The sequence below is a fragment of the Ovis canadensis genome, chromosome 1, assembly GCF_042477335.2.
Source record: "Ovis canadensis isolate MfBH-ARS-UI-01 breed Bighorn chromosome 1, ARS-UI_OviCan_v2, whole genome shotgun sequence".
Taxonomy (NCBI): Eukaryota; Metazoa; Chordata; class Mammalia; order Artiodactyla; family Bovidae; genus Ovis; species Ovis canadensis.
The window spans coordinates 71,069,329-71,090,287 of NC_091245.1; the positions used below are offsets into that span (position 1 = coordinate 71,069,329).

At 38.2% G+C, this 20,959-nt stretch overlaps 1 protein-coding gene across 6 annotated transcripts in view; it reads left to right on the forward strand.

The window, feature by feature from the left end:
- The window catches only part of CCDC18 (coiled-coil domain containing 18), a 116,680-nt gene that overhangs the window by 24,868 nt on the left and 70,853 nt on the right, over positions 1-20,959 (forward strand). For all 6 annotated transcript variants that reach the window (XM_069597994.1, XM_069597992.1, XM_069597997.1 and 3 more), the window contains 5 exons: positions 6,892-6,988; positions 8,523-8,644; positions 10,362-10,653; positions 13,694-13,818; positions 17,391-17,548. In XM_069597994.1, coding sequence (XP_069454095.1) covers positions 6,892-6,988; positions 8,523-8,644; positions 10,362-10,653; positions 13,694-13,818; positions 17,391-17,548 — 794 coding nt within the window. The remainder of the gene's footprint in view (positions 1-6,891; positions 6,989-8,522; positions 8,645-10,361; positions 10,654-13,693; positions 13,819-17,390; positions 17,549-20,959) is intronic.

A 20,959-nucleotide genomic window follows, 5' to 3' on the forward strand; every position in this document is an offset into this window, starting at 1 on the left:
CTTATGGGAATCCCCTTGTGTGTTATTTGTTGTTTTTCCCTTGCTGCTTTTAATATTTGTTCTTTGTGTTTGATCTTTGTTAATTTGATTAATATGTGTCTTAGGGTGTTTCACCTTGGGTTTATCCTCTTTGGAACTCTCTGTGTTTCTTGGACTTGGGTGATTATTTCCTTCCCCATTTTAGGGAAGTTTTCAACTATTATCTCCTCAAGGATTTTCTCATGATCTTTCTTTCTGTCTTCTTCTTCTGGGACTCCTATAATTCAAATGTTGGAGCGTTTCATATTGTCCTGGAGGTCTCTGAGATTGTCCTCATTTCTTTTAATTCGTTTTTCTTGTTTCCTCTCTGATTCATTTATTTCTACCATTCTATCTTCTATTTCACTAATCCTATCTTCTGCCTCCGTTATTCTGCTATTTGTTGCCTCCAGAGTGTTTCTGATCTCATTTATTGCGTTATTCATTATATTTTGACTCTTTTTTATTTCTTCTAGGTCCTTGTTAAACCTTTCTTGCATCTTCTCAATCCTTGTCTCTAGGCTATTTATCTGTGATTCCATTTTGATTTCAAGATTTTGGATCATTTTCACTATCAATATTCGGAATTCCTTCTCCGGTAGAGTCCCTACTTCTTCCTCTTTTGTTTGGTTTGGTGGGCAACTCTCCTGTTCCTTTACCTGCTGTGTATTCCTCTGTCTCTTCATCTTGGTTATATTGCTGCGTTTGGGGTGGCCTTTTTATATTCTGGTAATTTGTGGAGTTCTCTTTATTATGGAGCTTCCTCACTTTGGGTGGGGTTCTATCAGTGGCTTGTCAAGGTTTCCTGGTTAGGGAGGCTTGTGTTGGAGTTCTGGTGGGTGGAGCTGGGTTTCTTCTCTCTGGAGTGCAGTGGAGTGACCCGTAATGGGTTATGAGACATCAAAGGTTTTGGGATAATTTTGAGCTGCCTGTATATTGAAGCTCAGGGGAGTGTTCCTGTGTTGCTGGAGAATTTGGGTGGTATGTCTTGTTTTGGAACTTGTTGGCCCTTGGGTGGAGCTTGGTTTCGGTGTAGGTATGAAGGCATTTGATGAGCTCCTATTGCTTAATGTTCCCTGAATTCAAGAGTTCTCTAATGTTTTCAGGCTTTGGATTTAAGCCTCCTGCTTCTGGTTTTCAGTTTTATTTTTACAGTAGCCTCTAGACTTCTCCATCTATACAGCACCGATGATAAAACATCTAGGTTAAAGATGAAAAGTTTCTCCACATTGAGGGACACTCAGAGAGGTTCACTGAGTTACAAGGAGAAGAGAAGATGGAGGGGGTAGTTAGAGGTAACTGGAATGAGATGCGGCGAGATCAAAAGAGGGGAGAGCAAGCTAGCCAGTAGTCACTTCCTTATGTGCGCTCTATAGTCTGGACTGCTCAGAGGTATTTACAGAGTTATACGGGGCAGAGGAGAGGGAGGAAGTAGACAGAGGTGACCAGGAGGATAAGAGAGAGGAATGAGTAGGAGAGAGACAGATCCTGCCAATAACCAGTTCCTTAGGTGTTCTCCACCATCTGGAACACACAGAGATTCACAGAGTTGGATAGAGAAGAGATAGGGGAGAAAAGAGACAGAGGCCACCTGGTGGAGAAAAAGGAGAGTCCAGAGGAGGAGAAAGTGGTCAAGCCAGTAATCTCGCTCTCAGGTAAACTTGGGTAGTGATTTTTGGGTTTTTAAATGTACAAAATTGACAACAAAAACTTAAGAGCAAAGATTAAAAATCTAGAGTAGAGGTTGGATTTTCAAAGATACAATATTAAAGAAAAGCAGAAGGAAAAAGGAAGAAAGAAAAAAAAGAATTATTAAAAACAAACAAACAAACAAAAAAACCACCAACAACCATCCAAGGACTATATATGGTGTTTGCCTTAAAAAAAAAAAGTCTTTTTTTTTTAAATAGTAATAATAGGTTATAGAAATAAAAATTGGAGGAGAAATAGAAGACTTAACAATTAAAAAAAAGTTAGAAAAAAAAGAAAAAAAACAAAAAAGCAAAAAACAAAAAAAGGAATGATTTTAAAAATAATAAAAATATTTCTGGCCCTTCTCTGGTGTTATGGGCCGTGTGGGATCACTTCCAAGGTGGTTCCCTCTGTTTAACTTCTTCTGTTTGCTGGTTTTTTAGGCTCACTAGTTCAGTCGCGCTGTGGGGAGGGGGGATGCTGCAAACAAATAGCACTGTCGTGTGCACACAGTATCTCTGCCCCGCTTGACCTGTCCTTTCTCGCGGCACACAAACCTCTCCGGCTCTACGATGCTCAGCCGGGAACCGTCTGGGGCCGGCCCTAGGCTGCGTGCACTTCCCCGGTCCAAGCTGCTCAGGTTCGTCGCTCAGGCAGCCCTCAGAGGCACAGATTCGGCTGGGACTGCGCTTTGTGCCCTTCCCAGGTCCGAGTAGCTCAGGAGTTTGGCGAGCACGATCGCCGCGGCTTGTCACCTTTTCTGCCGCTGCTGCTCAGCTTTCTGGGTGGACTGCTGGCACACCCCACGAGGCAGACTGTGACTGTCCAGCACCCCCAGAAGTCTTAGCAAAGGAGCCTGCTTGCAGTTAGGTAAGTAAAGTCTCTCCGGGTCTGCAATTGCCCCTTTCCAGTCCTTACGGCTCTGGCTGCCTGTCCCCGGCGGGGGATGGTCTGCAGCCGGCTTTTTCCGTTCCGTCCTTTGTTCTGTGCTCGGTCCTGGCGGTGTCTTATGTTCGAGCTTTTCGCGTGGTAGCTATCCCACAGTCTGGTTTGCTAGCCCAAGTTAGATCGTTCTGGTTGCACGTGGGGCGTTCCTGCCCGATTCTTACAAAGCTCTGCAGCCCGCGCCTCCCGCGCGTCCCTGCCCTGCCCCCACTTCCCAATGGCGGATGCAGGCGTCTGTGCTGCTTTTCTGCTGGGGGAGTTACTGGTGGGCTTGTAATCTCTTGGTTTTAATTATTTATCTATTTTTCCTTCCTGTTATGTTGCCCTCTGTGTTTCCAAGGCTCGCCACAGACTTGGCAGAGAGAGTGTTTCCTGGTGTTTGGAAACCTCTCTTCTTAAAATTCCCTTCCCGGGACGGAGCTCCCTCCCCACCTCCTTTGTCTCCTTTTTCGTCTTTTATATTTTTTCCTACCTGTTTTTGAAGACAATGGTCTGCTTTTCTGGTTGCCTGATGTCCTCTGCCAGCCTACAGAAGTTGTTTTGTGGAGTTTGCTTGGCGTTGAAATGTTCTTTTGAGGAATTTGTGAGGGAGAGAGTGGTCTTCCCGTCCTATTCCTCCGCCATCTTTCCCTCCCCCTGAAAACTGATCTTTTCCAGTCCTGTGGCCACTGCTGAGTTTTCCAAATGTGCTGGCATATTGAGTGCAGCACTTTCACAGCATCATCTTTCAGGATTTGAAATAGCTCGACTGGAATTCCATCACCTCCACTAGCTTTGTTTGTAGTGATGCTTTCTAAGGCCCACTTGACTTCACATTCCAGGATGTCTGGCTCTAGATGAGTGATAACACCATCGTGATTATCTGGGTCGTGAAGATCTTTTTTTGATTCTTAAGCCTGCTTTTTCACTCTTCTCTTTCACCCTCATCAAGAGACTCTTTAGTTCCTCTTTGCTTTCTGCATAAGGGTGGTGTCATCTGAATATCTGAGGTTATTGATAGTCCCGGCAGTCTTGACTTCAGCTTGTAACTCATCTAGCCCTGCATTTCTCATGATATACTCTGCATAAGTTTAGTAAGCAGGACGACAGTATACAGCCTTGTAGTACTCCTGTCCCAATTTTGAACTGGTCAGTTCCATGTAAGGTTCTAACTGTTGGCTTCTTGACTCACATACAGGTTTCTCAGGAGGGATGGCATGGGGTAGGGGATATACAGTAATAAAAAACAAAGAATCTGAAGAGGTAAAGGACAGGAAGTTCAAAAGGCCAATGAAACATGAAAGTTGCTTGACCTTACTGTCATCAAAAATGTAAATTAAAATCAGTAAGTTTATAAAGCTATAGTCATTTCACGCTATTATTTAATTGATTGGCAAAAGTTTTAAATTTAATAGTAACTGCAGTAACTTACTGAACATTTATTATATGTAAATGCTTCTAAGTGCTTCTGGTGTGTAACTTACTTATTCCTCTTGTCATATGAGATTGATAATACTCTGCTTTTATAGATGAGGAAACCGAATTAGAAGTTAAAGTCACCCCATTAGAAAGTGCTAGAGGGAGAATTTGAACCCAAGCCACTGACTCTAGGCCCCAGGGAATTGAAACCATGCCAGATACAGTAGTGTAAAGTGGCTAGTTAGAAAGATTTTTTCTTTTAATACTAAGAAGATTTTAAAAATTATTTGTATTTTTGGATGGGCTGGATCTTCGTTGCTGTAAGGCGGCTGTCTCTAGTTTGCAGAGAACAGGGTGGGGGCTATTCTAGTTGCAGTGTGCAGGCTTCTCATTGCAGTGCCTTCTCTTGTTTCTATGCACAGGCTCTAGGTGCACAGTCTGTAGGTGCACAGGCTGAGTACTTGCAGACAGAGGAGCCTGACAGGCTGCAGTCCATAGGGTGCAAGGAGTCGGACACAACTGAAGTGACTTATCACACATGTGGGCCTCCAGTGCGCTTAGGTTTCAATAAACTCTCATACCTGTTGCCAAGGAGCTATGCACCAGAGATGTTCATTGCAACGAGGTATTAACTGGAAGCAACCTTAGTGCTTAGCAAACAAAGAAATGAATGAACAAATTATACTATTTTTATACCACACAATAGTATATACTAGATTTTTTAAGAAATGAACTAGAGTCACAGGGGTGAACATAGATAGATCTTGATGATAATTAATAAAAGTAGTGTGTAGAAGGACATATATATACATTGTGGTGCCATTAATATGAAGTATAAAAACATGGAAAAAAGCCTAGAAGGGATGGGGTGGCAGGTGGGAGGGAGATTCTGGAGGGAGGGGACATATGTATACCTGTGGCTGATTCAGGTTGAAGTTTGGCAGAAACCGACACAATATTGTAAAGCAGTTATCCTCCAGATAAAAATAAATTTAAAAGAAAGTACAGTCCTTCATTGAATGTAAGATTGCACAGATTTTAAGGTGTACCATTATTTTCAGTTCAGTTCAGTTCAGTTCAGTCGCTCAGTCATGTCCGACTCTTTGCAACCCCATGAATCACAGCACACCAGGCCTCCCTGTTCATCACTTCTGGAGATCACTCAAACTCATGTCCATTGAGTCGGTTATTTTAGTAATCATTAAAAAATACCATCATGAAACTATGGTATGCCATCAGAATTAAAATAACCTACCAGTTTAAGAGGTGTTAAAAATGTGAAAACAGTATGCCTCTTAAAATACATAAGCTGTGATGTATTGTTTGTGGGTTTTTTGGTTAACCTATGAATATACAGAATGTGTAATAATAAAGAGTTAGACTAGTGTTACCTCTGTGGTAGAAGTCAGGGGAATGGAGTTTGGAGGGGAATACACAGGATTGTTAACTCTGTAATGTCTGTGATATTTTCTTTGCTTAAGATAAAGGCTGCGTGAAATAAAAATAGCAAAGAGTTTAAGATTCATAAAAGTTGGGTTGAGAATATATGGGTTTATTTATCCATTCTTTTCTGTGTGGCTGAAAATGTTAAGCCCTTTTTAAAGAAATTGGTGGTAAGGAAGAGTAGTTAAGTGTAAAGTGGATAAGTTTGACTTGAAAGATGACAGAGGAAAGCACAGATCTGTGAAGGTTTTTGTTTGAGAAATGCTGCAGGTATCCTTTGCTCTCTGAATTCTAGCTATATCAATGAAGGAATGGAATATATTCTCTTAGATTTTCAGATAAATCCCCCCTTTTTTTAAAATCTGAAACTTTGATCCATGTAGATAGCTCAGATAATCTGCAATTGCTCTCCAAATTTCAGAACCTCTTATATTCAAGAAGTAAGAGATACTTTATTTTTTCTCTCTCTTTTAGAAAATACATTTTATCTTTATCTTTTAAAATATTTTTTTGGCCGTGCCATGTGGCATGTGGGTTCTTAGTTCCTCCAACAAGAGATCAAACTCGTGCCCTCTGGCATTGGAAACCCAGAATCTTAACCATTAGACTCTCGGGAAAGTCCTGTGAGATACTTTGACTCGAATTTGTAAGCCCATAGAGAAGACTCTGAAAATAAAAAATTATAAGTTCCTGAAAGGAAAGAACTAAGATCTAGTGTATAGATAAAGGAATTCACTTTGGATAAGAGAAGAGTTGCTAACTTTAAAATAATGGGGTTAAAAATAGGTTTGAATATAGAAGAAATTTTAGATATGGGTGTGAAATTGACCAAATTCCAACCTAGTACTCTCAGTTCAGTGTGAGAGATATGAGGAAAGATCAGAATCAACTGAGAGGTGAGACAACGTGGTTGGTAGTAGTTGGATTTTGTTGTTAAAATTTTGTATCTTATATCAGTAGAAGTTACTGTCATTTGAAATACATTTTTAAAAATTACTTGGCCTTTGCAAAGATCACAAGATTTACTGAGTATTTTTGATATACTAGACCGTGGACTGTTTCTGTAATACCTGAATTTTGAGATCTATCATATAGCCTCAGGCTACTTCTCTAATCTGTCTTTTCCAGATAGCAAAAAACATTGCCAACACATAAAAATGTTTCAGAGTTTATGTATTTTATGTTCTGTTTTGTTTTTCATGTAGATATCTTATATTGAGGAAATTATTGTAGTCTAATCTTCATCTTTCATTTTAAGTCTTATACTCATTTTTTTAACACAGAGAAATCTGCTTCTCTCTAATTATTATAATTAAATACAGGTTACTTTGGAACTTAAGTACACAAGCACAGAGCATTCTTTACTTTTATTAATTATCTGTTTTTTAATTTTAGAGCTGAACGACAAAGGAATGAAGCACTGTATAATGCTGAAGAGCTAAGTAAAGCTTTCCAACATTATAAAGAAAAAGTGGCTGAAAAACTGGAAAAGGTAAGAGGCAATTGTACAAATTCAGTGTTTTGTATTGTCCATATTCTGAAAATAAAGATAGACATAGAATATCTTTATAGTTAAAGCAAAGAATAATTTTTATGATCTCACTCATAATAATTGAAATAAAGAATGTATAATGATTAGTTAATATAATATTTACAGTCTTATAATGAGCATTAACTTTCTTATCCAAAGAAGGAAAAGAGTGGAGATAAGAGAACAAACAAAATATAGAGAAAGATGAGATGAGTGAATAGTTTGGAGCTATAGAAGTAAAAGCAGGAAATTTGTTCCCATCACATCAGTGAACATGAAGGCAGAGTAGATTATGTAGCCTTTAATTGGTCTTTCTAGATATAACACCCTGAGAGGGGTTCCACTTCGGTCTCAGAGGAAGGTTCCTTGAACAGGTTATACATAGTAATATAGGGTTTAATTATGTTCATTGAATATATTCAAGTAATACCACATGACAATAAACCTGTTTGGAGGGAGGCCATGTTGGACATTCAGATAAATTCTTTATATCCTTAACTAATATTTATAAATTCTCTTCAAAGAAAGGTAGGAAGGGAAGAAATATTAACAATTAAAAGAATTAAGATTCCATTAGTCGCTGAAGTTTTAAGTGTGAATTAATAAGATCACTGTTTTGAAAGCCTTGGAAAAGGTCTCTGGGAAAGAAATACTGTAGAAAGGTTTTTTTTTTTTTTTTTTTTTTTGACCACACCACATGGCTGGTGGGATCTCAGTTCCCTGACCAGGGGTTGAACCCAGGCCTCTTGGCAGTGATATCATGGAGTCCTAACCATAGGACTGCCAGGGAAGTTTTAATAAGATATTCTGGAGGGGGAGGTAGAATCCTTAGTACAGGGAATATCCTCCTGGAGAGGGAGGACTAAAGAGAGGAAAATGGAAGAGATGAGTTTTTACATGTCTCCTCAGGATTGTTGATTTCACAACTGCTCAGCATAGCCCTAGAATCTAACAAAGGAACTAGGAACTGATCTGCCCAGTCCTCTACTCTCACTGCTCAAATCTGGCTGCTTGACTTTTTTATATCTTTTAAGTTTGGGGCTGTGATTCCATTGGGAGTATTCTGTGGCTAAGATGTCAAAAATTGCTTCTCTGGAACATTTGCCTTTGGTAACTTAATGTTACTAAAGTTAGTAACATTAGCTTTTAGTAACAATGTAGCTTGCCTTGTCAAGTTGCTTGCCTTGTCCAGGTAAGACCAGCACAATTCTGCTTACAGGTAATAGTGCTATTGTCCCTCTCTTGAAGTTGTTAACTATTTCTGGATAGGTGTTAATATTCCCCACCCCACCCCCACCCCCACCCCCCCACCCCCTACCCCCCGCCGTTCTTTATTGCTAGAAGTTCACTTTCTTCCTTTCACTACAAGGCTGGGGACTTAAACCTGTGGAGTACTTACTCCATTCTCCTGTTTATTTCTGAAATCACTGCATTTGAAATACCTAAAACTTATGATCACATTAGTATGTTGACTTAAAACAGATTTTTGTTTTAGGTTCAAGCTGAAGAAGAAATATTAGAGAAAAATCTAATTAATTGTGAAAAAGAAAATAAAAGGCTACATGAAAAGTGTGGTCTGTATAAAAATGAACTTGAAATTCTAAAAGAGAAATTAAGGTATAGTATCCTATTATAGAAAAAGGATTTTTTGTGTGGAAGTAGAAGTAGCAGCAGAGTAAAAACTGAAACATTTAAAAATAGAATATTTTGTATTCTGTAATTATGGCTTTAAATTATGTAGAAAGATAGGCATTCATAACTAAGATTGTTTTCCACTTATAAGGTTAAGGTTATCAATGAATAAAACATGTGTTGATGTTAACATACTTAAATAGAGTAGTATGATCAATATATTTGCCTTGCATACATATAGAAAAATTAACATAGACCTGATGTCCTTGGCGGAGAAGGCTATGGCACCCCATACCAGTACTCTTGCCTGGAAAATCCCAAGGAAGGAGGAGCCTGGTAGGCTGCAGTCCATGGGGTCACGAAGAGTTGGACATGACTGAGCAACTTCCCTTTTACTTTTCACTTTCATGCATTGGAGAAGGAAATGGTAACTCACTCCAGTGTTCTTGCCTGGAGAATCCCAGGGACGGGGGAGCCTGGTGGGCTGCCGTCTATGGGGTCGCGCAGAGTCGGACACGACTGAAGTGACTTAGCAGCAGCAGCAGCAATGTCCTTGGAAGGAAAGTTATGACCAATCTAGATAGCATATTAAAAAGCAGAGACATTACTTTGCCAACAAAGGTCCATCTAGTCAAGGCTATGATGTTTCCAGTGGTCACGTATGGATGTGAGAGTTGGACTGTGAAGAAAACTGAGCGCCGAAGAATTGATGCTTTTGAACTGTGGTGTTGGAGAAGACTCTTGAGAGTCCCTTGGACTGCAAGGAAATCCAACCAGTCCATCCTAAAGGAGACCAGTCCTGGGTGTTCATTGGAAGGACTGAAGCTAAAGCTGAAACTCCAATACTTTGTCCGCCTCATGCGAAGAGTTGACTCATTGGAAAAGACTCTGATGCTGGGAGGGATTGGGGGCAGGAGAAGGGGACGACAGAGGATGAGATGGCTGGATGGCATCACCGACTCGATGGATATGAGTTTGAGTGAACTCAGGGAGTTGGTGGTGGACAAGGAGGCCTGGCGTGCTGATTCGTGGGATTGCAAAGAGTCAGACACACCTGAGCGACTGAACTGAACTGAACATTCTTGTAAGGTGACCACATCAGCTAGTTAGTAGAATATATATTCTTCAGATGAGGTGGAGTCACCTAGTTTAACCTCATTTCAAGATGTAAAAAATGTGAAAAAGGGAACTGATGAAATTCAGTTACAGTTCTAAAATTAGATTGTTCTATTTGGCATGTTTATATATATTAAAAAATAATGCTGGTAATAATCTTATTAATAGTTAATTAGATTTTACCTTTTAGAGTTATGGTTAATAGTTCATGATTTTTCCTTATACTTTCTAAAACTTGATGCTGCAAAATATCATGTTAGGATTTTGGAGTTACTTTCCTGTCGTACACTTTTTAAAAGGGAGCAGAAATGCTTCCAAAATAGTGGAGTTATTCTGTCCAATTACTGTGAAACACTGGGCAAGTTTCATTTTTCCTTGCCTCATTTTCCTTATCTTTAATCAGGGAGTAACAATAGTACCAGCCACATAAAGTTGTGAGTGCCTAACATGCAAAAGATAGGCACTCAGTAAATGTGAGCAGGTTTCAGGATTAAGCTTTAACATATCTTAAAAGTGACATTGATGAACTAACATGATAATTGAAAGTGAATGTTTAATTTTCATTTTTACACTTTTTTCTTCATAGGCAGTTAAAAGAAGAAAATAATAATGGGAAAGAAAAATTAAGGATCATGGCAGTGAAAAATTCAGAAGTCATGGCACAACTAACTGAATCTAGACAAAGTATTCTGAAGCTAGAGAGTGACTTAGAGGACAAAGATGAAATACTTAGAGAAAAATTTTCTCTGATGAATGAAAACCGAGAATTAAAAGTTCGTATTGCAACACAGAATGAGAGACTGGATTTGTGTCAGCAGGAAATAGAAAGTTCGAGGGTAGAACTGAGAAGTTTGGAAAAAATTATGTCCCAGTTGCCTGTAAGTATGTGACAAGGAAAATTTTACCTAAGTGCTTTATAAGAGATCATGGTTTTGTTGTTGCTTTATTACTTTCCATTGTTTTCCTTATATACCTGCTTTTAGTCATCAGTTCTTTTCTATCTCATCCTTTTTTCTTTTCTGAACAGTATCTTTGTACTGTTCTACCCTGTCTCAGTCTCTTTTATGTCTTGTGTAAGAATACCATCGAATTTTTTAAAACAGTTTTATTAAAGGAACTTTTATATACCACAGTGTTCACCTATTTTAAGTATACTATTCAATGATTTTTAGTAAATCTACAAGTATGGAAACAATCATCACAATCCTGTTTTCATATATTTCTATCCCCCAAAGGCCCCTTGTGCCCATTTATAATTAGTCTCTGTACTGTGATGCTGGGACAGATTGGGGGCAGGAGGAGAAAGGGAACACAGAGGATGAGATGATTGGATGGGATCACTGACTCAATGGATAAAAGTTTGAGCAAACTCCAGGAGATGGTACCCTGGAGAAGGAAATGGCAACCCACTCCAGTATTCTTGCCTGAAAAATCCCATGGACAGAGGAGCCTGATGGGCACAGTCGTTGGGATTGCACAGACATGTGGTCGGGTACAGCTTAGCATCTGAACAGCAATAACCCATCCCCACTCCTAGGGGATCCACTCTTCTGCCTCTAGAGATTTGTCTTTTCTGGACATTTCATATAACTGAATTATAAAATATGTGGTCTTTTGCATTCTTAATGTTTTGAGGATCTTTCATTGTGATATGTATCAGTATTTCATTTCTTTATATTGTTTAATACTATTCCTTTGTATGGATCTGCCACATTTATTCATTCACCAATAGGAGGCCATTTGGGTTTTTTCCACTTTTGGACTGTTATAAATGATGCTGTTTTGAATATTTGCTTACAGGTCTTCATCCACAGGTTTCTCTTGAGTAGATACCTAGAAGTAGATTTGCTGAGTCATGTGGCAAATTTATGCCAAATTGTTTTCCAGAGTGGCTGCACCACTTTAATTCTCAACAGCAATATATGAGGATTTCTGTTTCTCTGCATCTTCAGTTCAGTTCAGTTCAGTCGCTCAGTCGTGTCCGACTCTTTGCAACCCCATGAATCGCAGCATGCCAGGCCTCCCTGTCCATCACCAACTCCCGGAGTTCACTCAAACTCATGTCCATCGAGTTGGTGATGCCATCCAGCCATCTCATCCTCTGTCATCCCCTTCTCCTGCCTCCAACCTCTCCCAGCATCAGGGTCTTTTCCAATGAGTCAAGTCTTCTCATGAGGTGGCCAAAGTATTGGAGTTTCAGCTTTAGCATCAGTGAACACCCAGGACTGATCTCCTTCAGAATGGCCTGGTTGGACCTCCTTGCAGTCCAAGGGACTCTCAAGAGCCTTCTCCAAACGTCACAGTTCAAAAGCATCAATTCTTCGGCGCTCAGCCTTCTTCACAGTCCAACTCTCACATCCATACATGACTACTGGAAATACCATAGCCGTGACTAGACAGACCTTTGTTGTCAAAGTAATATCTCTGCTTTTGAGTATGCTATCTAGATTGGTCATAACTTTCCTTCCAAGGAGTAAGCGTCTTTTAATTTCATGGCTGCAGTCACCATCTGCAGTGATTTTGGAGCCCCCAAAAATAAAGTCTGACAGTTCCTACTGTTTCCCCATCTATTTCCCATGAAGTGATAGCCAACATATATTCTTGTCTGTCTTTGATTACAGCCATCTTAATGAATATTAATTGATAGCACACTGTGGTTTTAATTTTCATTTCCCTGTTGACTGTTGAACAGCTTTTTGTATACCTTTAAGAATTGTTTTTATGGTAGCATGTGGCCACCTTTTATCTGAGTTATAGATATGACCATATTTATAAATGAGGGTAGGAAGAAAATAAGTATACTTGTTTCAGAAATTTGTTATTGATAGGTATAAAATAAAGGTGAGATCAGGAGAAAACGATTAGATAAATGTGTTATGGTTGGTTTTACATATGAATGGATGGTAGATTTTTACCAGTTTTAAACTCTCATGGATTTAGGATGCTGAAAGAGACCTTAGTCTCGTTCAAGAATAATCATTCAATACCATCATTTTATTCGTGAAGAAATGTGCCCAAGGAAATAAATAATTTATCCTGCTAGTGAGTGGCAGAATTAAAACCAGAACATAGAATTCTTGGTTTCCATCCCCCTGCAATATCTACTTTCCTAGGATGCTGATTATTTGCTTAAATTTTTAATTGTACTGACTAATTGTGAAATTTGGTAATAGTAAAATACAGGTAGCATTCATTTTAAATTGATGCTTTCTTTTGACTTAATATTAAGAATTACCTGAATTGTGGTTCTGAAAGTCAAGTGGTAATACATGCTTGATCATCCTATATAACATGATTTGGAAATGTGAATTTAGGAAAATTTTTCTATTTCTAAAATGTGTGATTTGGTTATAGTTTGAAGGTAGTAGTCATTAAGTGCTTACCTTGCCCTTTTAATAACTAATTTTTAAAATTCTCTATTTAAAACATACAGCATACATACAGAGATCAATGTAGTACATTTGCTAAATCTGGGAAATATTTTGATATCTACTGCAGAATAAAATCTTTTAGGGAAACAAAACATCATTATATATTTTGTTAATCCTGATTCACGTCTCTCCTCAGAGGTAGCCACTGTTCTGAAATTCATATGTATCTTTCTTGTCCATAATTTAAATATTGCCCCATACAAATATATCCAGAAAAAAAAAATAGTGCATTTTTGAAAATACTATCTATGCCTCTCTTGCTTTTCATTCCATGTTATAAAATATCCCCATAATGATTTATATAATGGAGATTTAACTATTATAGTTTTTCCATTAATATTTTATAATGGATAATAAATTTATACATTCTATTGATGGCTGTTAGATTGTTTGTGTCCACAAAATTTTTCAGACTTGAAGTTCTGCATAAAAAATGATTATGTCATAGGTATTATAAGTTTATATATCTTTGTTTTTAAACTTGCAGTTAAAAAGAGAAATATTTGGTTTTAAATCACCTCTTTCTAAGCACCAGATGAGTAGTTTGTCAAATAAGCAAGACAGTTACATTGGCTGCTGTGAGACAAATAAAATGGTGATTTCGGAATTGAGGTATGGTTTTCAGATCCTGAAGTTGTAACAAATACAATGTTTTTTAAAAATTGGTAATTAAGATCTTTGATTAAATTGAAAAATATGCAGAGAAGTCTAGAAAATGTTTTAACAAATATCTGTATTTCCACATGAGTTTGAGCAAGCCTGGGAGTTGGTGGTAGACAGGGATGCCCTACGTGCTGCAGTCCATGGGGTCGCAGAGTCAGACAGGACTGTTCGACTGAACTGAACTGATATTTCCACAATGAAGGCTGATTCTTCTGAACATTTTTTGATACTTTTTTCGAATCTGTTTCTTTAAATAAAAAGTAAAACATTACAGGATGGATTAAATTCCTTTAATCCTTAACACTAGTCCCATTCTCCTCCTAATTATCTACTTTCATGAGTTGGGTATCTACTCTTCATTTCATTTGTGCATGTTTACACTTATATGCATAAATATGCTGTTTTTATATTGTTTGTAATTTTGCTTTTTCACTCAGCATCATTTTAAAATTCTTCCATGTTGGGGTAAGTAGGTGGAATGATTGATCAATGGATGGATTAGTATTGTCAGTTTAGTTTTAATAGAAGTGTAAGAGTCTATCCTATAACTTGATCACAATTTATCTGTTCCTTTGTTTATAGTTACCTTACAGTAAGTCTCCTACATACAGTCAAGTTCCATTCCAAGAGTGTGTTCTTAAGTCCAACAGAGTTAACCTAGGTACCCAACTAATACAATTTGCTATATAATATATATATATATATAAACTATAATAGGTTTATAATACTTTTCACACAAATAATACATTAAAAAAACAAATACAAAAAAGAAAAAAACTTAAATCTTACAGTACAGTAACTTGAAAAGTACAATAGCACAGTACAGTAGTTGGCATACAGGGGTTGGTATCAAGTGAACGGGCAAGACGAGTTACTAACTGAAGGAGGGAGAGGTGGGAGATGGTAGAGTTGAAGGATCATCAGCAATAGAAGTTGGAGGGCAAGCTGCAGTTTCACTCACATCTGACATTAATGGCACAGGTTCTTATTCCTTGCTGGATTTAGTTCTACCTCTTGCAAAAAATGATTCAGTGATGTCTGGCTAGTAGCTCTTTTTTTCTCATCATAAATGACACAGTAGCACTGGATTGCATTCTGAACAGCTGCTGCCATCTGCATGTACTGTTCTACATTTGGGTCCTGTGCCTTAAAAACTACAGTGCCTCCTCAAATACAATACCCTTGCCATTTCCTGCATTGTGAATCTCTTTAGGTCTTCAGTTACTTCTTCCTCTTGTGTCTCATTGTCCTTTCTCTGGGCCTCCAATTCCATCAGCTCTTCAGTGAAGTTGTCCTCTTGTAGATATAGCTGTAGGTTCTTGCTGACGGTCATTAAGTTGCTGAGGACCTCTTTGGACTCCTCATCCACCTTCTCAAATCCACAAAAATTGTGAACAAACTGTGGGCAAAGGTTCTTCCAACCCCCATTCATAATGACAGCCATTAAGTCACACCAAGCAAAGTCATTGTTTTTTATGGCCTATCCAGTGACTCCCAGTGTTAGTCACTCAATCGTGTTCAACTCTTTGCAGCCCCATGAACTATAGCCCGCCAGGCTCCTCTGTCTGTGGAATTCTCCAAACAAGAATACTGGAGTGGGTACTCATTCCCTTCTCCAGGGGATCTTCCCAACCCAGGGATCGAACCTAGGTCTCCCATAGTGCAGGCAGATTCTCTACTATCTGAGCCTCCAGGGAAACCCTTATGACCTATAGTCAATGTTTTTTTATGTTACAGTCCTTCCAAAATTGTAGCAAGGTTGTTCCTGATTTGTCACTCACCTTTACTGTTTGATGAAAAAAGTCTGACATAAATAATATTTCTTGAAAGTCTCTATAACTCCCTGGTCTTTAGGTTGGATGAGCAATGTAGTGTTTGGTGGCAGATGCACTACTTAGATGTTAGGATGATAGTTGCCCATGAATGGGGAATGGCCTGGAGCGTTGTTAAGCAACAAAAGAATACTGAATGGGACATCCTTCTCCAAGCAAAACCATCCTGGCAAACAGCCTATATAACCCAGGCTTTAGGGTTAGTCTTCCACACAACAGAAAGAGAACCCTTGGCTATGTTTTTAAGGGCTCTTGAGTTCCCTGAATAATGAACTGAGAGACTTCAGCTCCGTATTGCTAAAAGTGTTACCCCTAAATAATAGTTATCCTATCCTTTGCTGCTTTCATAGTCTGCCATCAACTTTTCCTCCTCACTGACATAACTTCGGTTTGGCATTCTCTTCCCATACAATCCTGTCTCATCCACATTAAAAACCATCTTGGGTAAATACATGCCTTCATCAATAATTTCTCAGAATCATTTCAGGAAATTCCTGGGTAGCTACCATATCTGCATTCACTGCCTCGCTACTTACTTTTACCTTGTGAAAATTGGCTCTAGCCTTGGATTGGTAAAGTCAGCCATGACTGGCTTTTAAAGATGTGCCTGATAGTGGCTCAGACTGTAAAGTGTCTGCCTACAATGTGGGAAACCTGGGTTTGATCCCTGGGTTGGAAAGATCGTCTGGAGAAGGAAATGGCAACCCAGTCCAGTACTCTTGCCTGGAAAATCTCATGAATGGAGGAGCCTGGTAGGCTACAGCCCATGGGGTAGCAAGAGTCAGACACGACTTAGTGACTTCACTTTCACTGTTTTTTTGCTGTGTTTCTTAAAGTCTTCATAAAGGCTTTTAGTTTTTTTTTGAATCAGTATTAAACTGAGCAGGCCTTGACACTGATGCTTATCTTGCCTCCACACACCAAGAGGTTTCTCTAGCTCTTTCATCACTTTTCCATGCTTCTTTCATATTGTTGACATCATCAGCACAGTGGACTTCACGTTCCATAACTTTGTCCATTTTCTATGGAATTGTGCCAATGGTTGAGCAATTCGTGTTACAAGACCTAGCGATGTCTCCCATCTTTTTGACTCCACTCTCAATTATTTTCACTTTTGTTTCCAACATCATCACTTGAAGCTTCTTAACACCTATATCATCACTGCTTTTATGCTTGTTTCTGGACATCCTGAGCTTGAAATAAAGATAATGTACTGCTGTGCTCTATGCAGTGCTCTACAGTAAAGGATACAAAAGCACAACCCCTTGCAAGAGGCTGCACACACATGACAGTGCACCAGACGTGTCAGTTAACGTGATTGGACATGAGAATGCACATTCGCATCTTGGTAGGTGTGCAACTTGAAGGAGACTTACTGTATGTATAGTTTTTGTCTGTTAAAAATAATGCTGTGAAGTATATATACATGTTTCCTATATAATATGTGAGAATTTCCCTAGCAGATGTTTCTAAAAGTAGAATTGCTGGCCGTAAGGTACTATCCTGTTTCTGAAGTAACTGAACCTGTTTACAATGTATTCAGTGGTTTGTAAGATTTTCTGTTCCTGGCCAATAGTTGACTAATATCAGAGTTTTAATTAAAATTTTTTTAATTTGAAAGAGAAAAATGGGATGTGATATTTTTACAGAATCTTTCTAATGCTTTTGGTTTATTTTCTTTTGTGCCAGGATTAAACTTGCAATAAAAGAGGCAGAAATTCAGAAGCTTCAGGCAAACCTGACTGCAAATCAGTTATCTCACAATCTTACTGCTTGTAATGACTACCAAGAAGGTCGCAAATTAAATAGTTTAGAAATAGAACCTGTAAAACTAGGTAATCAAGTAGGTATGTTAAATTCTTTTAACAAATTGTAATTATAGAGTTCTTTATGATGGTTTTTTTTAGTGCCTGTATCACAGTGTCATGTGTACTTTTTGTTGCTTTTGCATGCGGGATCTGTTGGTTTCTATTATCAAACACACCTGATAATCTGTTATTACTACTTAGTGTTGATAAGACAGAAAAAATTGTTTCAAAATCATTAAATGTTGCATCATTGTTTAAAAATACACTTTTTAAAAGTAAGATTTCCTTACATTTTATGATGCATCCATCTAAAATAAGAAATTCAGTACATTTTGTCAAAGGTTTGTTTTTTTATACGTATGTACCCTTGTTACCATCACATAGTTAAGACATGCAGTAGTCCCTGCCTATCCTCCCAGAATATGTTCTGAGACCTTCAGTGAATGCCTGAAGCTACAGGTGGTACTGACCCCTATATACTACAAAGTTTTTTCCTGTACATACAAATGATAAAGTTTAATTTGTAAATTAGGCACAGTAAGTGGTTAACAACAATAACTAACAATAAAATAGAATAATTATAACAGTATACTATAATAATAAAAGTTATTATGTGGTCTCTCTGCCTTTCCCTCTGTTGTACACTTTAAATGGCTTTTTCATCTTCACACGTTGTGGCTGTAACTTTTACAGTTTGACCTATGATAGCAAAATAACACAAATTTCTTTTTCACAATTTCATGGATAGAAGATTCTTACTATAGATCTTAGCACCCTCAGCATATAACTTTTTTCTTTCCTTATTAAATCTAGAACTTTCACCTTTTCACTGAAGCACATTACAGCTTCTTTTTGGAATATTTGGATTTCTAGCATTACTACTCTTGCAGTTCAGGACCGTTATTAAGTAAAATAAGTATTACTTAAACACATGCATCCTGATACTGCAACAGTTGATTTGATAACCTAGTTGACCACTAAGTGGCTAAAAGGCACATACCAGGACAAAAGGATTATTTACATCCTTGGCAATTTGGAGCTGGATGACAAGGGACAGTGTAAGACTGTATCACACCACTCAGAATGCCACGCAGTTTACAACTTAGGAATTGTTTATTTCTGGAATTTTCCATGTATTATATTCAAGCCTTAGTTGACAGCAGGTAACTGAAACCTCAGAATGTGAAACTGAGCATAAAAGAGGACTATTGTATAATATTTCCTTCAGGTTCCATATATTCCTTCCCAGTTACTTTGGGCTTAATATTCTCTTCTTTTTAAAATTTTCTTAAAGTGAAAGCTTAGATTATTGACTTTAAATCTTCCTTTACAAAAATATTTAAGGGTATAAACTTACTTTTAGGCAATACTTCAGCTGTATCGTCAGCTGATTAAAATTAGCTGTATAACCTAATTTTCGGTTATGTTTACATTTTATTCATGTCTTTTCTTACATTTTAATATCTCCTATATATGTTTATTTCCAAATATTTAGTCATTTTCCAGATATCTCTGTTATTAGTGGTGAACATTAGTTGTTTTCATTAAACAAATGAATTCATGAAAGAACCTGATTTGAATTTTTTAAATGTTTTTTGAAGCTCAGTTTATTGGCCAGCATATGGTCTCTCTTGATGAATATTCCTGATTCACTTGAAAAAATTCTGTATTCTGTAATTACTTGGTGAAATTATTTTGCAGTTCTCTTGAGATATAGTTGACATACAGCACTGTGTATAGCTGCTGCTGCTGTGCTGCTAAGTCACTTCAGTCATGTCCGACTCTGTGCGACCCCATAGACGGAAGCCCACCAGGCTCCCCTGTCCCTGGGATTCTCCAGGCAAGAACACTGGAGTGGGTTGCCATTTCCTTCTCCAATGCATGAGAGTGAAAAGTGAAAGGGAAGTCGCTCAGTTGTGTCCGACTCTTAGCCACTCCATGGACTGCAGCCCACCAGGCTCCTCAGGCCATGGGATTTTTTTTCCAGGCAAGAGTACTGGAGTTGGGTGCCATTGCCTTCTCTAACTGTGTATAGCATAATAACTTAATTTACATATACCATGAAATGATTTTCACAGTAAATTGGTTAACATACATCATCTCGTATATATACCAAAAAATAAAAAGGAGAATGTCTTAACATCTACTCTGTTAACAACTTTTTAATATACAACAGTATAACCTATTGTCGTTATACTGTACATTAGGACCAGCTTTTTTTTTTTTTGGATGGACCTAGAGATTTTATATATATATGTATATATATATATTTTTACAATATATATTTTTTACAATATATTTTTACAAATATATTTTACAATACTGTATTGGTTTTGCCATACATTGACATGAATCCACCACGGGTAACATACTTGGTTCTTAACCAGTAATTAACATGAAGAAACCACTGTATAGAAGAAAACTTGCAGTATTTGTAATACCATTAAGTATCCTACATACAAACCTTCAAGCTGCAAACTTTGAAAGATGTGAGCGTGCATTCGCGTGTCCACCCACATAAATTAGTTCACATGTCTGGCATATTGTCACGTGTGCATCCTCTACAAGTGGCTGTGCTTTTGTGTCCTTTACATTACAGAGTACAGTATCTTTCTTTCAAGCCCAAGATGTCCAGTTCAGTTCAGTCGCTCAGTCGTGTCTGACTCTGCGACCCCATGAATTGCAGCACACCAGGCCTCCCTGTCCATCACCAACTCCCGGAGTTCACTCAAACTCACATCCATCGAGTCAGTGATGCCATCGAGCCATCTTGTCCTCTGTTGTCCCCTTCTCCTCCTGCCCCCAATCCCTCCCAGCATCAGTCTTTTCCAATGAGTCAACTCTTCGCATGAGGTGACCAAAGTATTGGAGTTTCAGCTTCAGCATCATCCCTTTCAAAGAACACCCAGGGCTGATCTCCTTCAGAATGAACTGGTTGGATCTCCTTACAGTCCAAGGGACTCTCAAGAGTCTTCTCCAACACCACACTTCAAAAGCATCAATTCTTTGGCACTCAGCTTTCTTCACAGTCCAACTTTCACATCCATACATGACTACTGGAAAAACCATAGGCTTGACTAGATGGACCTTTGTTGGCAAAGTAATGTCTCTGCTTTTGAATATGCTATCTAGGTTGGTCATAACTTTCCTTCCAAGGAATTAGTGTATTTTAATTTCATGGCTGCAGTCACCATCTGCAGTGATTTTGGAGCCCCCAAAAATAAAGTCTGACACTGTTTCCACTGTTTCCCCATCTATTTCCCATGAAGTGATGGGACCAGATGCCATGATCTCAGTTTTCTGAATGTCCAGAAGCAAGCATAAAAGCAGTGGTGATGTAGCTGGTGCTGCTAACAGGTACCAGCTGTTATACTGTACCACTGTACTTTCCAAGGTACTGTACTGTAAGTTAAAAAAAAATTTTTTTTTAAGTATTTGTGTGAAAAATAG